This window comes from Protopterus annectens, chromosome 17.part0 (genome assembly GCF_019279795.1).
Source record: "Protopterus annectens isolate FY-2018-M chromosome 17.part0, PAN1.0, whole genome shotgun sequence".
Classification (NCBI taxonomy): Eukaryota; Metazoa; Chordata; order Ceratodontiformes; family Protopteridae; genus Protopterus; species Protopterus annectens.
The window spans coordinates 62211230-62232612 of record NC_056751.1 but is presented as its reverse complement, the minus strand read 5'-3'; the positions used below and the strand labels follow the sequence as shown (position 1 = coordinate 62232612).

Below are 21383 nucleotides of genomic sequence, written 5' to 3'. Positions count from 1 at the left end.
TACCACTCCTTCAGTCGTAGGACTCTTAGTCAGTTAAAGCTGCTGGGGACAGGTCTCTTTTCCTCTTAGCAGGGGAAGGCTGGCTTCCCCTAATCAGCATGATCAGGTCTTCTGCCATTTTAAGCATTTGACATTGTGGCAAGGAAGCAGGCGCTTGAGTTGCAGTTGTCTGTTTTTTAGGCGTAGCTCATACTCTTGGCCTTAGAAACGTGGTAGTTTTAGAAAGAGCTGAAGATGCGCAAGATGTCATTTGTGTTGAATATCAGTAATGCGAACAGCTTCCTCGGAAGCCGGTGCCTGCACAGCAGCTCCGGACCCATCCAAGTTAGAGAAACCCTCAGGTTCTGTAGTCAACGAAGAGTCTTGCGGCATACCAGACTCCGAATGGGTCTTGGTAGCAGCCTGCAAATCCATCGAAGTGGGCATCAGGGGCTGCGAAAGCCCCTCACTGAGTACTGGCAAACTGGCGACTAGCTTAACGAAAGCATCATCGGCAGTTTTGGACCGGTCTTTATCCTTAACGTTTTTTCAGATCATCGGTAGATGGATGGCTTACCTAAGCCATTTCGGAATACAGAGAGCGAGAACGAAAGTATTTAGCTACAATAAGGGTCCCGACGATGAATATTTTGGGCCCTGAACAAAGCACAAAACTGACGAGGTACGTCAGGGTCTGGGCCTAAACAGGTGACGCAGTAAGAATGGAAAGCTCGGTGTGGTATTTGCTTTCCACAGGCGAGACAACTGTTAACTTTCTCTGAGCAAGAAAAAAGGATCCCCAACAGGGATACTTAGCTTTAGAAGACTTCAGAATGATTAAATTCGGAAACAAAAACTCACGTAGCAGCCGACCGGCACTCCTGCGAACTGCTTCTACTTCGGGCTCCTCGACAAGAAAGACTGATGTAATGGCATTGGTTGCCTGTTTTTATACCCCTGACGACCTGACGTCAGTCCTGAAGTGACAGCAACCGACGCAGAAATACTAAGCCTCTGGCATTCGGGCCGACTGAGAGTTACCTGCAGGCAGATGACCCAAATGTGATGACTGCATCAGTGAAACACGAAGAACAGATGCCTAAGTACATTCACTATTGCAGTACTGACTGCTGGCATTCTTTCTTGCAGAAACACAGCAGCCAGCCAAAACATCAGAGCCCTCCCCCCAAAAAACAACATCAAGACAGGAGTGGTATAAAAGGTTACTGACCAGCACCATCTTTAAGTCTTTCTTGCCTACCAGGTTCAAAAAAATTTCCTAAAATCCACAGCACAGCTCACCTAAGGATAACCATCCCAAGTAGAAGAATACCACAACCAAAATTTAGAAGGGCAGAAAGCCACCAAGGGTTCCGGGAAACTGGCATCAGGCTAAGATGTCTAGACAACCTCTTTGGTTGTGGCAGGTTGGAATTCAAAAGAAAAAAAAGGGTAGGATATGGGCAGCATTTGCAATCTCACTGTATTTTAGATCTAAAAGCCTTGGCAGGAGTAAATGATCAGCAAATCCTCTTCTTGTCTGACCATTAAGTCCTTAAACAATATGTCGGGGAAGTCCATTATCTTTAGCTTTCTAGGCTGCAGGCCACTAGGAGAAGGCTCTCCATGGGTGCAACTCATCTGTACCAAGGCTTAAAGTTCTTATTTTGGAAACCATACATGTTCAACCTAAAACAGTTAACCATTTATTTTACAATGCAAAACAAATTGCAAAAAATAAAGAGAAAAAGAGTTCCCAAAACTAGGTACTTGAACTCAAAGATGCCTGCAGCAAACCAAAACTGGCTGATAATCACGTCCTGTATAAAGAAAGAAAAAAAAAGACAGAACTGGAAAAAATGGTATGAACAGCTTTTTTTCTTTTAAAGCATATGCCAGACCAAAGTTTGGGGTACAGGAAAAGGTGAGCCCACAGGGTGTAGCTGCAAAAGCTCCCAAAGTCGGACCAAAAGGGCAGAAATCTACTTTCAGTTATTTAGCACTGAAAGTGCTTATAATGCATTAGTAATCCCTATGGTGAGTATTTGACATGATTAGTGATCAGCAGTATGGTTTCATGCCGGGAAGGAGCACTACAGATGCGATGTTTGCTCTGACAGTGTTGATGGAGAAGTACAGAGAATGTTAGAAGGAGTTGCATTGTGTTTTTGTAGACTTAGAGAAAGCATATGACAGGGTGCCTAGAGAGGAGTTTTGGTATTGTATGAGGAAGTCAGGAGTGTCAGAGAAGTATGTAAGAGTGGTACAGGATATGTACGAGAGTAGTGTGACAGAGGTGAGGTCTGCGGTGGGAGTGACGGATGCGTTCAAGGTGGAGGTGGGGTTACATCAAGGATCAGCTCTGAGCCCTTTCTTATTTGCAATAGTGATGGACAGGTTGACAGATGAGATCAGACAGGAGGACCCGTGGACTATGATGTTTGCAGATGACATTGTGATCTGTAGTTAGAGTAGGGAACAGGTGGAGGAGACCGTGGAGAAATGGAGATATGCTCTAGAGAGAAAAGGAATGAAGGTCAGCAGGACTAAGACAGAATATATGTGTGTGAATGAGAGGGAGGATAGAGGAATGGTGAGGATGCAAGGAGTAGAGGTGGCGAAGGTGGATGAGTTTAAATACTTGGGGTCAATAGTTCAGAGTAATGGTGAGTGTGGAAGAGAGGTGAAGAAGAGAGTACAGGCAGGATGGAGTGGGTGGAGAAGAGTGTCAGGAGTGATTTGTGACAGACGAGTACCTTTAAGAGTGAAAGGGAAGGTCTACAAGAGGGTAGTGAGACCAGCTATGTTATATGGGTTGGAGACAGTGGCATTGACAGAAAGGCAGGAGTTTGAGCTGGATGTGGCAGAGTTAAAGATGTTAAGATTTGCACTGGGTGTGACGAGGGAGGACAGGATTAGAAATAAGTATATTAGAGGGTCAGGCCAGGTTGGAAGGTTTGGAGACAAAGCCAGACAGGCAAGATTACGTTGGTTTGGACATGTGCTGAGGAGGGATGCTGAGTATACTGGAAAAAAGCTGCTAAGGATGAAGCTACCAGGTAACAGGAAAAGAGGAAGACCTAAGATAAGGTTTATGGATGTGGTGGGAGAGGACATGCAGGTGGTTGGTGTGACAGAGCAAGATGCAGAGGACAGGAAGAAATAGAAACAGGTGATCCACTATAGCAACCCCTAACGGGAACAGCCGAAAGAAGATGATGATGGTGAGTATTTGACATGGCTTTCTTTCACTCATCTTCATCTTTTTACTGGTGCTTGACACTCGTATCATCATGTTTCTATCAGTGAAACATTCAAGTGAATGTAATAAATGTATCATAAGCCTGAGAATGCCCACTACATTAAACCCATGGATATGACTAGCACATTGTCCAAATTATCAGAACTGTTACAAGTACTAAATCACAGCACAGTTAATTTACCAAACAGGATGAAACTATAAAACATGGAAATTACAATAGCTACACCACAATATACCATATATAAGCATAAACATAAAGCTATCAACTATTAAAAAGGCATACTTTATGAAGTTCTGTTACAAAACTCATTTTGTTTCATGCTGACTACACACAATCAATTCTGCAGTACTTCTAGCATGTTTAAGACCGCCAAACCACACACACTTCACTATGATCCTGTAAACTCTTACTTACTCTGACCATTTTAGTACGACTTTCAAGAAGCAGTTAACTAAATGGCATGAACAACCTATGTATACTGCAAGCCTAGTATTTTTCTTTTTTTACTGCTGCAAAGAAACAGCAACAATTGCTTTCATCATACAAAAGTCTATAATTTGTAATATGCAAGGGTAGGTTTACAACAATTTCACTGCACACGTAAAGGGTACCCTTTGGGAAATATATGCAACAGTGATGACATTTATTTATTCAAAATTTATTAAGTGGGTAGAGGAACTGATCCAAAGACCCTTTTCACTCATGAACTCAGCCTCAAAGACAAGACTGTAAAAATGCAAACACACACAATTACTTACCAAAGACAGCTGCAAGATCAAATACATTTCACAAAGAATTACCAAAACAGTAGGTAAAGTATGCATTACTAATTGATACCCTACACAGCAAGAGAATAAAACTACCGCCAACTATATTACTAGGGCCTGGCAGAGTCTACACATGTGTATACCAAACCAGTGAAGTTTACAGGGAAATACCATAGAGCCAACATGTACTTTCTTTAGTTTTACTGTTTTTTTTTTTTATAATTCATCAATTTTAAAAAGAGCATGGTAATAGAATTAATAGCATTAATTTGTTACAATTTGGTGTCCGCCTCCCCTTTATACTCTGTTTTATTTTCTGCTGTAGAAGCTGACGCCAAAGAAAAAGACCAAAGCTTGAATTACGTATATGAACTTAACTCATTCACTCCGGAGCAGCTCAGAAAATGCTACCTGCTTACTTCCACCATAGGAACAACAGTGCATCCTGAGCTCATTTTCAGAAAATCCATTTCTAATACCATACAGAAAATAAATGTTCATAACCCTTTAACTGTAAGAGCTAGACTAAAAATGTAAATGCGAAAGTTGTTCAGCAGACACTGACCTTTCCAACAGTATAAATGTTGATAGTGCATACCAAAATCATTATTAAATATTTGGCAAGAAATGCTGATGTGCATATTTACCTTTTTGGAAAAACAAAGCACAATATCTTGGTCAACGTACCATGTAGACCCATACAATTTGTATTTATTATGTTTGTATGAATGTTAGCTTTAAAATTATACCGTAACCATTACTGTGTGATGCTCCTTTAAGGAGATATTCACAGAAATATGATTAATATAATATTTCTCAATTGATAAATAAAGCATAATATCTCATCACCTGTAACAGACAGAGGGAACATATCAGAGTTGTGCGTATCAATGTCAACTTCAAAATAATACATCATTTGTGTCATCACCATGCTCCCTTGAAAAGATATAGGAAGTATTGGAAATGTATAATTTTCATAATCTTACAAAACAAAAAGTACAGTTTTGTACCTACCATAAATGTAGATGTTCAAGTGTTCACCCTGCTGCAGTCATCACACTTGGGTTATCCTGGGTCCGGCGTCGGTTGCTGTCGCTTCTTCCCTGACGTCAATGCGCCAGGGGTATACAAGAGGCATCCAATGCCATTTTATTCAGTTTTTCTTGCCCCAGATATACATATATGCCCATATATATATATATATATATATATATATATATATATATATATATATATATATATATATATATATATATATATATATCAGATTTATGGTAGGTACAAAACTGTCATCGTGTTACTCTGCTGCAGTCATCACACTTGGGTTGAATCCCAAAGCTAAGGATTGGAGGTGGAGTCAAACAGGGTTAGAAGAAGCCAGTAGGGCCCTGCAAAACTGCAGTGGCAAAACCAGCTCTAGTCTTAGAGTATAGAGGTAGGTGATAGTGTTTGGTGAAGGTGTGCACTGAACTCCAAGTTGCAGCTTCCAGAAAATCCTTGGCTGGCACACCCCTGAGAAAGGCTGCTGATGTAGCTGTAGCCCTGGTGGAGTGGGACCTAATGTTAGCAGGTACTGGTTTCCCATGATGTGTGTAGCAGAAACGTATGCAATGCCCTATCCATTTAGAAATGGTCTGTTTTGAGATCGCTTTTCCTTGTGATCCTGCAGCATAGGCTACAAAGAGCTGGTCAGTTTTTCTGAAAGCCTTAGTTTTATCCTAGTAGTAACACAATTGCCTGTGAATGTCCAAAGAGTGCAGGAGTCTTTCTTCTTTGTTCTGGGGATTTGGGAAGAAGGTGGGCAAGTGAATGGTTTGGTTTAGGGCCACATTGAATACTACCTTTGGCATAAAGGAAGGGTTAGTTCGTAGGGAGACTCTGTCTTGATGAAAAATGAGGAAAGGTTCCACTGCTATTAGTGCCTGTAGCTCTGAGACTCTTCTAGCTGAGGTTATTGTTAGTAGTAGGACAGTTTTCCATAATTTAAATTTTAAATCAGCTGAAAAAGCTGGTTCAAAGGGCGGCAGTGTAAGCTTTTCCAGAACAAAGTTGAGATCCCAAGTAGGTGTTGGAGCTCTCCTTGGCGGTCTTAAGTTCTTAGCCCCTCTGAGGTACTGTCTTAGGAGTGGATGTGAAAATAAAGGAGGATCCGTACTGTAATGAGCTGAAATTGCTGAGGCGTGGATCTTAATAGATGAAAAGGAAAGTCCTTTGTGTAACATCTCAGTTAAATATTGTAGAATCTGAGGGATGTTTGGATCAAGGGGATTTAGGCCTTTAGCCTGGTTCCAGGAGCAAAATCTTTTCCATTTGTCTGAATAGGTTTTCCTGGTGCTGGGCCTCCTGGCCTCCAGAATGACATCCACAACAACTTTGGATAAAGGTGTTGGCTGGTTATTTAGGTAATTTGCCATGCAGCCAGGTTTAAAGTCTTGAGCTGGCTGTGTAGAATCTGATTGTCTCACTGGGTGAGCAGGTGAGGAAATTTGTGGCAAAATCCATGGTGGGCCGTGGGCCATGTTCCTTAAAATTGGATACCAATGCTGGCGTGGCCAGTCTGGTGCAACGAGTATCATTTGTGGCCTCTCTAATCTGACTTTCAGCAGTACCTTTGCTAGAAGAGGCAATGGAGGGAAGGCATACACGGTTAATGTATTCCAACTGAATGAGAGGGCGTCCACTTTCCAAGCTAGTGGATGGAAGGTCCTTGTGCAAAGTTTTTGAAGTTGGTGGTTGTGGGGGCTTACAAACAGATCTATGTCTGGGCATCCCCATTTTTGAGCTATCATTGCAAATACTTGTGGATCTAGTTTCCATTCGTGTGGATCCATGATGTTTCTGCTTAGGTCGTCTGTCAATGTGTTTTTCTTTCCTGGCAGGAATTGTGCTTGTAATTGAACCTGGTAAGACAATGCAGTGTTCCACAAGGTCATTACTTGCCTGCATAGAGGGTAGGAATGTGTGCCCCCCTTGCTTGTTTATGTATCACATTACTGTGGTATTGTCCGTCTTTATTATTAGTTGTCCTGGGTGTAGAAGGTCCTTGAAAGCTGTTGGGGCATTCTGTACTGCTAGCATTTCTTTTTGATTGATACGTAGATGCCTCTAATCTGAAGTCCATTTGCCCTGAATGCACTGCCCTGCCATGTGTACTCCCCAGGCATAGCCCGATGCATCTATTGTCATAGTTTGCCTGGCTGTGGGTAAGGTGAAAGGCTGACCCTTGTTGAGGTGATATGCCTGTGCCCACCATAGAAACTCCTGTTGAAGGCAGAGAATGAGTGGTATCATTGTTTCCAAGCTGTGGCTGTGCAGAGTCCATACACTTTTCAGGTACCATTGTAATTTCCTCATATGCAGTTTTGCAAATGGTATTAGTACTATGCAAGATGCCATGAATCCAAAGGCCTGCAGAATTTTTCTTGCAGGGAGTTGGGTCTTTGTTGCCATTATTTTGAAATACTGAATCAGCTGTCGTTGTTTGTCTGGCGTGAGAAGCCATCTGGGCCGTTATATTCAAGTTGGCACCCAGGAATATTATGTTTTGTGAGGGCACTAGTTTTGATTTCTTTTCGTTTACTGTGTACCCTAGGCAACTTAGAAGGTTTTTGACAAATGCCAGATGCTTTAAAAGAATGTCCTTGCTTTCTGTTTGAATAAGGCAGTCGTCCAGGTATGGGTATATTTGAATTCCTCTTTGTCTGCAGTATGCAATTACTGGAGCCAGGCATTTTGTGAAGACCCTGGGCGCAGTAGATAAGCCAAAGGGCAGTGCAGAGAATTGATGATGTGTTGAACCTGCAATGAAGCGGTATCTTCTGCAATTTTGTCTGATAGGGACATGCAGGTATGCCTCCTTGAGGTCCAAAGTGACTAGCCAAGCATTCTTGCCCAGCACGGGAAGAAGCTGCTGTAGTGTTAGCATCTTGAATTTTGGTACTTGCAGATAGGTGTTCAGAACTGAAAGATCCAGAATGGGTCTCCATGCTTTGTCCTTTCTTGGGACTAGGAAGAGTCTTGAGTAAAATCCTTGTCCTTGCTCTTGTGTAGGTATCTGTTGAATGGCTCTCATTGTCCATGAGAGCTGTCATTTGTTTTTGTGCCTCTGCCCATTGATTTGGTGGCAGGTTTGGCATTCCTTTTGATCCTTGGTAAGGTATGAAAGTGGAATATGTATCCTTGAGAGAGAATGTTTAGAACCCATTTGTCTTTTGTGATGATGTGCCAGTTAGTCTGCAAAAAAATGCTAGTTTTCCTCCCAAGGGAGCTGCCAGGAGAGATTTGATTGGCAGTTTGAGGATGGAGTCATTGTGTTTGTCTTCTGCTAGCTTGGGGCCTGTCTTCTCCTCCTTTCTGGGTAGCAGAACCCCATTGGCGAGGTTTGTAAAGGCCCTGTGACTGACCTGTGCCCCTTGGGCATCTGTATTTGCCCCTCTGTGATCTGTCTGAAGCTGGAAAGGACCAGTTTTTTGTTGGCCAATTTCTGCTGAAACGAGGGGGTTGTACCTGCAAAAAATCCTTGACCGTTTGCATAGACTTTGCCTTATCCTCCATTTTCTTTAAAACCTCTTCTGCTTTGACACCAAATAATACATCCTGCTGTAAAGGTGCATCCAATAATTTTACTTTAACATGGTCAGGGAGGGTTTGTTCTTTTAACCAAGCATGTCTACGTATGACAGAGCCAGTAACAGCTGCTCTACAGGAAGCTTCCAATGAATCAAATCCGCACTGTAAAGTATGTTTGCCCACCTGTTCAGCTGCATGCAACAGACCCTGCATTTCCTTGAAATCAGACTGTTCTGAATGTGTGCTCATTTTTTGTTTTAACTGAGACATTAGGAATTGCTGATATTTTAACATGTGAAACTGGCAATTTAATGCTCTCATAGCCAGAGTTGCTGAGGTGTATATTTTCTTTCCCCATCTATCTAGGGCTCTGGAATCCCTTTCAGAGGGCACACGATTTTTAGCCATAGAAGCCTTTGCTCCCTTAGGACCCTGGAAATTGTTTCTGGATCAGCTACAGGATTTTTTTAAAGGAATTTGTGTGAGTCAGATACTCTGTAGTATCTGTCTGGTTTGGCTGGAGCAGGAGGTAGAGAATCTGGATTTAAACTAGACTCCAAGTAAACATCATCCACAATATCTAAAACAGGAGGGATAGCAAGAAGTCTGTGCTGGGGTAGTTAAAAGGAACTCTCTGAGCCTTTTCTTAGAATCTGAGTAATCCTGGCCTTCCCAGTGGAAATGTTCCCTCATGGTATGTAAAGTTTCACCAAAGGAGTAGTCTTCAGGGGGAGATGCTGAGGGAATAGAGTCTTCAGCATCAGAGTGTCTTCATAAGGTGGAAAAGTGTAATCCTGTTCCTCAGCGGAATCGGAGGAGAGTGAAACCTGGTCAGAGGATGCATAATCCTCCTCTTGTCTTGGTCTTTTATCAAGAGGGGGATGGGAACCCCTGATTAGGGTAATCAAATCTTCAGCCATCTTAAGCATCTGTTTCTTAGGCATGGGGCCTTGAACTGTAGACTGATGTACAGTTTTCTTAGGTTTTAAAGGAGTTTTAAGCTTAGCATAAGATTTAATGGTGAGTGTAGTCGGTCTGAAGACACCTTCTGCAACCGAAGGAGTTTCCACTGCACCGGTGTCTACTTCTGCTCCGGTGTCTGTAAATGGCTGCGTCGGCCTAGTAGGCTCCGCTTGGGAATCGGCAGCTGTCTGGGGTTCCAGTTCTGCGGTCGTCAGGGGCTGTGTAGGCGCCTCACTGAAAACCGGAGAACCGGCGACAGGCCCAGCTGAGGCCTCAGAGTCTGGCTTGTTCCTAGGCTGCCTGTCCTTATCTTTGCGTTATGTATGGCAGTCGTCGGCTGCTCAGGCGACATGATATAATTAAATTTCCTACCAAAGTAATGCCGCGCGAAGTCAAAACGGGGTTTGATAGTTCGTTTATTAAGCCTAGCACAAAACCGACAACCTGCGACGTCGTGGTCTGGGCCTAGGCAAGGAATGCAATAGGAATGGAAGTCCTTATGAGGTATTTGCTTCCCACAAGAAATGCAATTGTTAACTTTTTCTGACATCGGACTGAGGCAAGAAAATGTTCCCCAACGGGGTACTTAGCTTTATTGAAGACTTCAGACTGAAATTCAAATCGAAAATCTCAGCTGTCGGCCGACCGGCACTTGCGAACTGCTTCTGCTTCGGGCACCGCATGGCAAGAAATACTGAAGAAAATGGTGTCGGATGCCTCTTATATACCCCTGGCGCACTGACGTCAGGGAAGAAGCGACAGCAACTGATGCCGGACCAAGACTTTGGAATTCGGGCCGACTGCGGAACCGCCTGACGGCAGGATAACCCAAGTGTGATGACTGCAGCAGGGTAACACGATGAACATCAAACTGATATCAGTACATGTGTACACTGCAGAGACACAGTTCTTTTACCATGTTGTTGTAAGGAGTAACACTGTCTTTAAAATGAGGTATGACTTGGCACACTGATATGGTCCCTTGCAAAGATATTTACCAAAATATGAAAAAATCATAATTTTCATAACCTAAGTCCGAAACAGACTTTGATCTCTGTACATAAGTACAACATATAGGCACAATTCTTTCACCGTGTTAGAAGTCTGAATACTGTCGTCAAAATGAGGTATTACTTAGCACATTCAGATGCTCCCTTGCAAAGTTATTTACCAAAATATGAAAAACATCAATTTCTATAACCATAAATCCGAAACAAACTTTGATAACTGTACATGTGTACAACATAAAGGGACAGTTCTGCTACCATGTTGGAAGTCTGAATACCTTCTTCAAAATGAGGTACTACGTAGCACATTCATATGCTCCCTTGCAAAGTTATTTACCACAATATGAAAAAAATCATAATTTCCATAACCTGACTCCTAACAAAACTGATAGCTGTACATATGTACAGCATTCAGAAACAGCTGTTATGTAGACACATACGATTGTAAATATACACATTCTTGGTGTAGCCAACATACTGCTGAATGGGTACATTCAGCAGTGGACCTAAGGGATCAAGTTCTGTATTACTAAGCCCTTCCTGTCATCTGAACTCTAAACTCTACACATGCCTGCTAGAAGAATAATAAAAAAAGTATTGCAGGATGGTCACTGACATATTAGATTGTACGTGGTAGCACTCTTCTGTAACAGTTGTTCTTCCTCAGAATCTTCACCAGCTCCTTACCACAGTTATTTGCCAAACTCAGAAAAATATATTTTACAGAACACATTTCATAATTGAGTTTTACTTACCATACTGGTCCTACTTGGTCATGGGTGTTTTCCATTCTTCTCACAAGCTGCATGTTACCAATCCTGCATAGTTCTCACGCCATTGTGGAGGTCAGTCAAGAACAATGCAATGCCCTCCTCAGTTAGGTGAACGCCATCCCTTCAGAACAGGTGAACATCTTCGCAGTAATGCTGTCATGGCAGATTGTAGATTCACCGACCCTGTGCTTCAAGCCATGCATGAACCCATTTTGCAAACGTCTGGCCTTGTGAGCTGCCCGTTGACTGTTTTCTGTTTTCCATACCTGTTGAGGAATTATATCAGACCACACAAAATGACAACATGGCCACCACGACTGCAGATATTCAAAAAAATCACTGTGATTTGACACAGTAGCCTTCCAAGTGGTTGACTGAGGACATCATTCCCTCCAACGTGCAGCACAAGAATGTCGGGCTCAGGGTAGATGGAACACTTCTCTGCCAACAACTGCAATACTCTGCTCCAATGCATACCTCTTCTTGAAATCCAGTATACATTCACACTGGATGTGGGGAAGCTCAAGTTGTACTGGTTTTCAGTTTCGGAGGCATGCCTGGCAGCCGAGTGAATGTAGGAATGGCCACATACCCACACTCTCACTTATCGTTCTCCTGCTTGTGAAGCCATGTCAGTGTCAGAAGGTGGATGAACCTGCACAGGAAAGAAAATGCAAACAGATTACTTATATTTGACAGATTTATTGGAAGAGTACATACATATGTACATCATAATGCATTACCTGGTGAGACCATCCAAATCTTCACTCCGATCCACAGGGGCATTATTTTGTTTTTATAAGGTACATAAGTGGTGATGACGATGCAGAGGTACATACCTACCACCTATACATATATATATATATATATATATATATATATATATATATATATATATATTACACACACACACACACACACACACACACACACACACACAGAGGTTTTGCATATATATATATATATATATATATATATATATATATATATATATATATATATATATACACACACATACACACACACATACATACATACATACATATACACACACATACATACACAGGAAAAAAAAATCAGGGGTTTAAGAGGGTAGGTAGTTGAGTAAGAATGGGGGGGGGGGGTTGCTTGCAATGACTCCAAGCAGTGAAAAACCACAACCTGGCTTGTGCATTCATCAAAGCGATAACAACTTCTACTTATGTGAATAACAGTGACAGCAGCAGAGACTTTTCCCAGAAAAGTGATAATGACTAACTCCTATATTGTAACTGCACATATTGCTAATGTGATAATGACCTTCCTTTCATTACTGCAAAGGTATGCATGCTGAGACGCAGGTGAAAATTGTTGCACATAACCTGTCGAGTAGGCATTCATTATATTACATTGTGTAGCTGTTATGTAACACAGACTCATTATTATCAGTAAGGAGAAGACTTGAGTCATTCAGTTAAACAGTATAACACTTAGATATTACTGAGCCCTTCCTCCCACCTAAATTCCACACATGACTGACAAAGTCCAAAATATATGGCAGCTCTATGCTGGTAGTAGTCAGCAAGTAATAAACTTTATTTCACTGGAACTACTTAGTATAATCAGAAATACAATGACACAAGCAAACATGTCAAACTTATCTGGCTGATCCAAAAAGTACTAATTCATGTTATCTCGCCTAACCATCCCTCTGGTTACAATAAGAAAAAGAAGTAAAAAAGTCAAGTGCAAAGAAGGGTCCATTATTTATCTGAGGTCGCATCACTTCAAGGTACACCCTTATCTGGTCCCACCATTGTGCCGGTGAACAAACTGGTGGACTTCTTCGAGAAAGTCACCAGGCCCATGGATGAGGGTAAAACGGTACATACTACTTTATACACATCTGGCAAAAGCTTTTGATACAATCTCCCACTCGAGGATCATAGTTAAACTTACTGACATAGGCATAAGCCCCTACATCATCAGATGGATAATAATAAGCTTCATGGGGTATCTGGTCATATAACTACATTTAATGAGACTGATTTACGGTCCGATCTTACCAGGGAGGACATCACACAGGGAAGTGTGCAATGGTCTCCCATGTAAGTGAGCACCAAAATGAAGCATTCACCCAAGCAACCTCTTCGATGAAATGCTGATGTATGCACAAACACCAGAATGAAATATTCTCCAAATGACCATTCAGTACCTTTCCTGGGATGTACAAGCACCAAAATGAAACATTCATCCAAACGAACCCCTTATATGCAGGTAGATAATTGCTGCACATTACCTGTTGAGTAGCCATGCATTACATTCCAGGTATAGTTGTAATATAAGACTGAGTCATTACCATCTGTTAAGAAAAGACCAGAGTAATTCAGTAAAAGCAGTATAACACTTGTACATTACTGAGCCCTTACTCTCACGTAAAGTCTATGCATGACTGACCAAGCTAAATATCGTCCAAAACGGTTGCTCCATACTGGAATTAGAGTACAAGTAGTAATATTTATTTACAAGGCATATCATCCTGGTAAAGGGTGTTGGAGGCACTGGTTACTGGCAAGTTGGTCTGTTTGCCTGCATGTCCTATGAATCAATGAATCTATGACCCCTGCAAGATTAGTCACTCAAAATGATCAAATTTGGTCTGTAGTGCTTGCTGTTTGACAGTAAACAGAACAGTCAAATTGATCATTTTAAACTGCGTAGTGTGCATACCTTTAATCACAAGCAACTATTAGAATGCAAATGTATTTTGTTTTGAAAGAACACGCGAACATGTAAAACCATACAGGTACATCAAGATAGAGTGATCGTGGCACATAAACAAAGTTCAAAGTGACAAACACCAACGAAAGAAGCATTGCTTACAAGTTCATAGGTTGGCACAAGGCTATCGGGCCTATACAAGCCTAGCCATAACAATTCCCTGGATATTGCTTCCCACAATATTTATTTCCCTGGACCCCTGTCTAGCAGGGCGACTGACTGACGTGCTCCCAGGTTGAATTTCCTATCTCCCATCCAATCATCAAGGTTCCTTTTGAAGAGGGCCAAGGAGGCGCTCTTGCTTGACATCAGAATCACATTTACTGGCAACGTACGCACACATACAAGGAATTTGACTTTGGTAATAAGTAAATAGGGAATAAAAAATAACTGCAAAACATAGTTAATTTTACTTACACTTTCTGTTAATAAGCATGAACACTACACATATATCAACTTACAAACATTTAAATAGAACTACATAGTGAAAAGTGTGCAACACACTATACACACACAAATTATATATATATATATATATATATATATATATATATATATATATATATATATATATATATATATATATTACACCTCAAATTTGATTCCCCAAGACAAATGGGCACTGTGCCACCACTTCAGATGCAAAAACAAAATAAAAATTAACAAGCCACTGGACCAGCTCAAAAATCACTACAAACCATAACAAAGAGCTTTTAAGAAACAAAACACACTTACACTTAGTACAAACGTACAGTAAAATGCAAGTGGTCACTACTAAAAAAAAAAATAGTAAATACATGCATAAAAATGATTTTGTCTACATTTCCATTAACTCTATTGAATTATATATTAAACTTTTTGATATAATTAAAATAAAGATTAGGTTATATTGCCTTTTCAAAACTTTAAAGCCAAGTTTTCTACCATAACCCCTTTACTTTCTATTCAGAAACATACTTACTTGCTATGCTTGAATGCTCCAATATTCTTTATCTACAATTCAAGCTATCCTAACAAACTATCAACAATAACAGTCTGAAATGAAGTTGGTTACTATTGCATCTGCTAGATATAGTGATCCATGGTTACACCTACTGTACAAAAAGTTTAACAAAATACTGTAAATATGGGTCACGGTTTCTGAACTAGAGATTAATTTATCAAAACTGTAAAATAATATCAACACAGCTAACCAACAGAATATCATCTGTCAGTTATTATGCTAGCCAAGATGAAGGTAAGTTATCAAAATTGCAAAGAAACCCTGAAAAGTCAACACAGCTAACACACAATTTCATTTTTCATGTGAAATAGATCACTTACAATAAAACAATACGGTTGAACATAATTTTACACAAATATTCTTCCCTTTCAAAACAGTACAGAGAAAAAACGCATTTGGAGGTACAACAAAAGGCAAAACTACAGTTTTTTTTACAATTGCAAGTACTTGTCATTTTAGCTTTGTCTTATATCCCCTTCCCCTTTCTATGAGTGTCGAGTAGAGGGGAACAATGACCTCTTGTTTCCTAGATGAGAACCCTTTTGTGAGGAGGTGTGCCACGTAGAAAAATTTATACCTAGTTTAGTGAGTTTAGCTATAATTCCAGAATGGGGGATTGGCGAGGTCAACATATGCTGTGTAAACCACCTTACCCTTATCTACAGTTTTGGTGACTGCCTCAAAGTCGATCAGGTTCAGGAGGCATGTCTGCCTTTCACAAACACGAACTGGGTGGGGTCCAGAGTTTGGAGGTTACCAATGTCTTTGTTTACGAGTTCCATGATGATACGTTCCATGGCCTTACAGACCAGGCTCGTCAGGCTAATAGGGCAATAGTTCCCAGGATCAGTGGTGGCTCCCCCTTTGTGGAGTTGGATAACTGTTGCTGCGTGCCATTTAGTGGGCACAAAGCCTGATGTGAGACAAGGATTAAACATGGTGCTTAGGTGGAGAGCCAGTTCGTTCTGAAGTTCCTGGAAAACGCAGCCTGGGATGTTGTCTGGTCCTCCCATGGATGCTGTGTTTTTCGCTTTAGAGTGTGCAGCTTTTAAAAGTGTAGTTGTGACTACAGGGACTCTGCATTCGTCTGGTATGGATATGGGCCCTTTAGGGGGTGAGAGGTGGGCAAAGTTAGCACTGAACCTATCTGCCAGGATGTTGGCAATATCAGTTGGTTCTGTAATTTTCATGCCATGTGCCATACAAAGCCCACAAGGAGGAAGCCATGCAACATGCTGGAGGGATCAGATTTCACAGCCCACCTGCACACATGTATGTATCCTGTGCGATAAACTAGGGAACCTGAGATTTGCTGTCACCAAAATCCTAATCAGGACAATCAGTTTGACCATAGATAGTACAGTTGTGTACACTTACCATAAATGTAGATGTTAGAGTGTATTCACTGTTGCAGTCATTACATTTGGGTGATCTGCTGGCAGGTTGCCCTCAGTCGGCCTGAATAACAAAGTCTTGGGTCCTGCGTCAGTTGGTGTCTCCTTTTCCATGATGTCAGGTCATCAGGGGTATAAAACATGCAGCCAACGCCATTTAATCAGTTTTTCTTGCCCCAGATGTCAGGTGCCCCCCCAAATGGAGAGCAAAAATATGTATATATAACCATAAATATATAAATGCACTTTAGAACACACAAAATTTACCTTCAACCAAAAGCAAATACACCACAAAGACTTTTGAGCATAGTGAAGGAAAGAAAAGTTATAGAAAAGGGGGTTGGCTGGTGGGTAATCCGGACTGTAACAGTCAATACACTCTAACATCTACATTTATGGTAAGTGTACACAACTGTACTATGTTCTTCATGTTTCACTGTTGCAGTCATTACACTTGGGTAGAATCCCAAAGCTATGGATGGGAGGATGGAACTAAACAGCATTAGGAGCAGCTATAAGGCCCTGCAGGACTGCAGTGGCAAAGCCTGCCCTGGATTTAGAAAAGAGAGGTAAATGTTAATGCTTTGTGAACATATGAACTGAGCTCCAAGTAGCAGCTTCTAGAATGTCTCTGGTAGGGACCCCTCTGAGAAGAGCTGCTGAAGTAGAGGCAGTCCTGGTGGAATGTGATCCGATCCCCCTGGGCACAGGTTTACCATGGTGCAAATAGCAGAAACGAATGCAATGGCTTACCCATTTATAAATAGTCTGCTTTGATATAGCCTTCCCCTCTGATCCTGCAGCAAATGCCACCAGTAGTTGCTCAGACTTTCTTAGAGATTTTGTCCTGTTTAAGTAGAATCTTAGTTGTCTGTGTACATCCAATGAATGCAGAATCCGCTCCCCCTTGTTCTGCGGATTTGGGTAAAAAGTTGACAGGTGAATGGTCTGGTTAAGAGCCACACTGGATACCATAAAAGAAGGATTGGTCCTGAGGGCCACCCTGTCCGGGTGAAATATAATAAAAGGCTCCACTGTCATGAGAGCCTGTAGTTCTGAAACCCTTCTAGCTGAAGTGACTGCCAAAAGAAAGGCAGTCTTCCAAGAAAGAAATTTTTATATCCGCAGTAGCTGCTGGTTCAAGAGGAGGTAGGGTGAGTTTTTCCAGCACAAAGTTGAGGTCCCATGCAGGAGTTGGTACTCTTCTGGGAGGCCTTAAATTTTTGGCCTCTCTGAGGTACTGTTTTAGCAGGGGATGAGAAAAGAGGGGAGGCTCTGTGTTGCAATGAGCCGAGATGGCAGAGGCATGTATTTTTATAGAAGAAAAAGATAGGCCTCGTTCAGCATCTCAGTTAAGTATTGCAAAATCTGAGGAATATTGGGTTTGGCTGTGTCCATTCCTTGTGTTTGGTTCCAAGCACAGAATCTCTTCCATTTATCAGCATAATATTTTCTAGTACTAGGCCTTCTGGCCTCCGAAATGACATCCATCACAGGTTTACTGAGAGATGTGGTTGGTGAAATTAGTTGATTAGCCATGCTGCAAGATTCAGAGTTTGTAGCGGAGTGTGCAGAATTTGATAGTTCTGCTGAAGTGTTTGAAGCAAGTACCACGGAGGAAGCGGACACATATTCCTTAGAAGCGGGTACCAGTGTTGGCGAAGCCAGTCCGGAGTAAGTAGAATCATTTTTGGTTTTTCCTGTCTGACTTTTAGTAAGACCTTGGAGAGAAGAGGCAGAGGGGGAAAGGCATAGACTGATAGGTTTTTCCAGCTGAAGAATAGGGCATCCACTTTCCATGCTTGTCTGTGAAAAGTCCTTATGCAGAATTTGTCTAGTTGATAATTTTGGGGAGAGGCAAATAGATCTATGTCTGGGCTCCCCCATTTCTGTTACCATGCTGAAGATTTGTGGATCCAGTTTCCACTCGTGTGGGTCCATAAGATTTCTGCTTAGGTCGTCTGCCAGAGTATTTTGTTTTCCTGGCAGGAATTGAGCTTGAAGATGTACTTGGTAAGTCAAAGCTGTGTTCCACAATGCCATGGCTAGTCTGCAAAGGGGGTAGGAATGTGTACCCCCCTGCTTGTTTATGTACCACATAACCGTGGTGGTGTCCGTCTTTATCAGTAGTTGTCCTGGATGAAGTAAGTCCTTGAAGGCGGTCAGAGCATTCTGAACAGCTAGCATCTCTTTCTGGTTGATATGTAGATGCATTTGTTTTGGGCTCCATATACCCTGAATGCATCTCCCCGCCATGTGGGCCCCCATGCATAGTTTGATGCATCTGTAGTTAGGGTTTGGGTGGCAGGGGGTAGAGTGAATGACAGTTCCTTGTTTTGGTGACATGTCTCTGCCCAACAAAGAAACTCCTGTTGTAGGCAGGAAATGAGAGGAATCATTGTTTCCAGACTGTGACAATGTTGACTCCATAAACTTTTTAGGTACCACTGAAGTTTCCTCATATGCAGTCTTGCATATGGAATTAGTAGAATGCAGGATGCCATGAACCCCAAAGCCTGCAGAATTTGTCTTGCAGATAACTGGGTTTTTGTTGCCATCTGTTTGAAGTATGTTGTCAGATGCCTTTGTCTGGCGTAAGGTAAGCCATCTGGGCAGTTGTATTCAAGCTTGCACCCAGGAATGTAATTATTTGAGAGGGTACCCAGTTGGGATTTCTTTTCATTTATTGTGTACCCTAAGCATGTTAGCAGCCTTTTTACAAATGCCAGATGTTGAAGAAGAACGTCCTTGTTCTCTGCTTGAATGAGACAATCGTCCAGATAAGGATAAATTTGAATGCTTCTTTGTCTGCAAAATGCAATTACTGGTGCCAGGCACTTTGTAAAGACCCTGGGCACAGTAGATATGCAAAAGGGCAGTGCAGAAAATTGGTAATGCAAAAAAACCTGCCTTGAAGCAGAGGTATCTTCTGCACGATTCCCTTATTGGGATATGCAGGTATGCCTCTTTTAAGTCTAGAGTCACTAACCAAGCGTTCCTGCCCAGTAGAGGCAGTAGCTGTTGTAAAGTCAGCATTCTGAATTTTGGAATGTCCAGGAATGTGTTAAAAATCGACAAGCCCAGTATTGGATGCCAGGCATGGTCTTTTCTGGGTACCAGGAAAAGTCCTGAATAAAAACCTTGTCCTTTTTCCTGTTCTGGTACCCCTGATCAAGGTAATTAAGTCCTCAGCCATTTTGATCATCTATTTTTTAGGCATAGGGGCCTGAGCACATGGCCCATGCATCGGGTTTTTAGACTTAGAAGAGGTTTTTGATCTGGTTTTTGAAGCTGGCATTGGTTTTATATAAAAATGTTGAGGCGTGAAAACGCCCTCAGAAGCTGGTGCCTGCTCAGCGGCTCCGGACCCATCCAAGGGAGAGACAACCGTGGGTTCAATACTTTGAGAATCTTGCGGCATGCCGGACTCCGCATGGATCTCAGTAGAGGCCTGCGACTCAAAAGTAGCGGGTATCAGGGGCTGCAAAAGCACCTCACTGAGTACCGGCAACTGGCTTCGGAGAAGCTTCGTCGGTTTTGGACCTGGACGGTCTGTCTCTGTCTTTTTCTCTGCATTTTTTGTGAACTCCAGTAGTCAGATTGCTAACCGACGACATTTCAGGGTAATTAAATCTGGATCCAAAATATTTTGAAGCAAAAATATACAGACGCTTAATAGTACGTTGGTTAAATCTAGCACAAAACCGACAGCAAGACATCTTATGATCTGGGCCTGGCAAGGAACACAGTACAAATGAAAATCCTTATGAGGTATTTGCTTTCCACAAGTAATACAATTATTAACTTTTACGGTGCTGCGGTAGCATTGTCGCCTCACAGTTAGACGTTGCCCGTTCGATTCTCAGAGCGTCTACTGTGTGACTACATGCGTGAGTGGGCGGTTCCTTCGTTGAAGGTTGTGCGTTAGGCCCGGCAAGCCAGCACGTAAAACTCTACTGCCAATCATTAACGGACCGGAGTTCCGCTGTGGCGACCCCTAACCGGGAAAAGCCGAAAGATGCACACACACACACACACACACACACACACACACACACACACACACACACACACACACACACACACACACACCCTGACATTGGTAAGGAGCAAGAAAAAGTTTCCCCAACAGGGTACTTAGCTTTAGTTGAAGACTTCAGTTCTGAAACTCGAATGTGAAAATTTCAGGAGTCGGCCGACTAGCACATGCGAACTGCTTCTGCTTCGGGCACCGCACGGCAAGAAAGACTGGATAAAATGGTGTCAGCTGCATATTTTATACCCCTGACGTCATGGAAGAGGAGACAGCAACCGACACAGGACCCAAGACTTTGTTATTCAGGCCGAATGAGGGCAACCTGCCAACAGATTATCCAAATGTAATGACTGCAACAGTGAAACACGAACATCCGAGGGAGGAGTTGCACTGAGGCTGGTCTGACATACTCCCTGATGCCCCTACAGTGCACATCCGATAAAAGCTCCTCCCTACACATGGAATGTCTGAGACTAGTACGGAAAATTCTGGACATGGACCTATATCTTTCACTGGCTAACTAGACAGTCAAATTTATCATTAATGCAGCAAGGACCATACTGAGAGTTGTACCTTATCCATAAAATGGCAGTATAGGTGTTTAAAGTTTTCACAATTAACTCTACAAAATGCAACCAAAAAACAGAAAGCATTCATTACTTACTGAATCATCAGAAAGAGACTGACGACACTGCTCTGTAAAGACAGAGAAATAATTTTTATTAAGAAAAACTTAATAAGATGCACCAAAATAAAAGGTTCACAAATACAAATGTATAAATGATGATAAATGTTACACTTTAATAGCAAGAAATACAGAAGACCACATGGCTATCCAATCTGAAGAGACAGTATAAAAGCAAGAGAAA

At 41.9% G+C, this 21383-nt stretch overlaps 1 protein-coding gene across 1 annotated transcript in view; it reads right to left on the bottom strand.

Annotated features, from left to right (window-relative positions):
- The window catches only part of SRP72 (signal recognition particle 72), a 1193396-nt gene that overhangs the window by 697179 nt on the left and 474834 nt on the right, over positions 1-21383 (bottom strand). The window contains exon 6 of the mRNA XM_044059445.1: positions 21179-21210. Within this exon, the coding sequence (XP_043915380.1) occupies positions 21179-21210 (32 nt within the window). The remainder of the gene's footprint in view (positions 1-21178; positions 21211-21383) is intronic.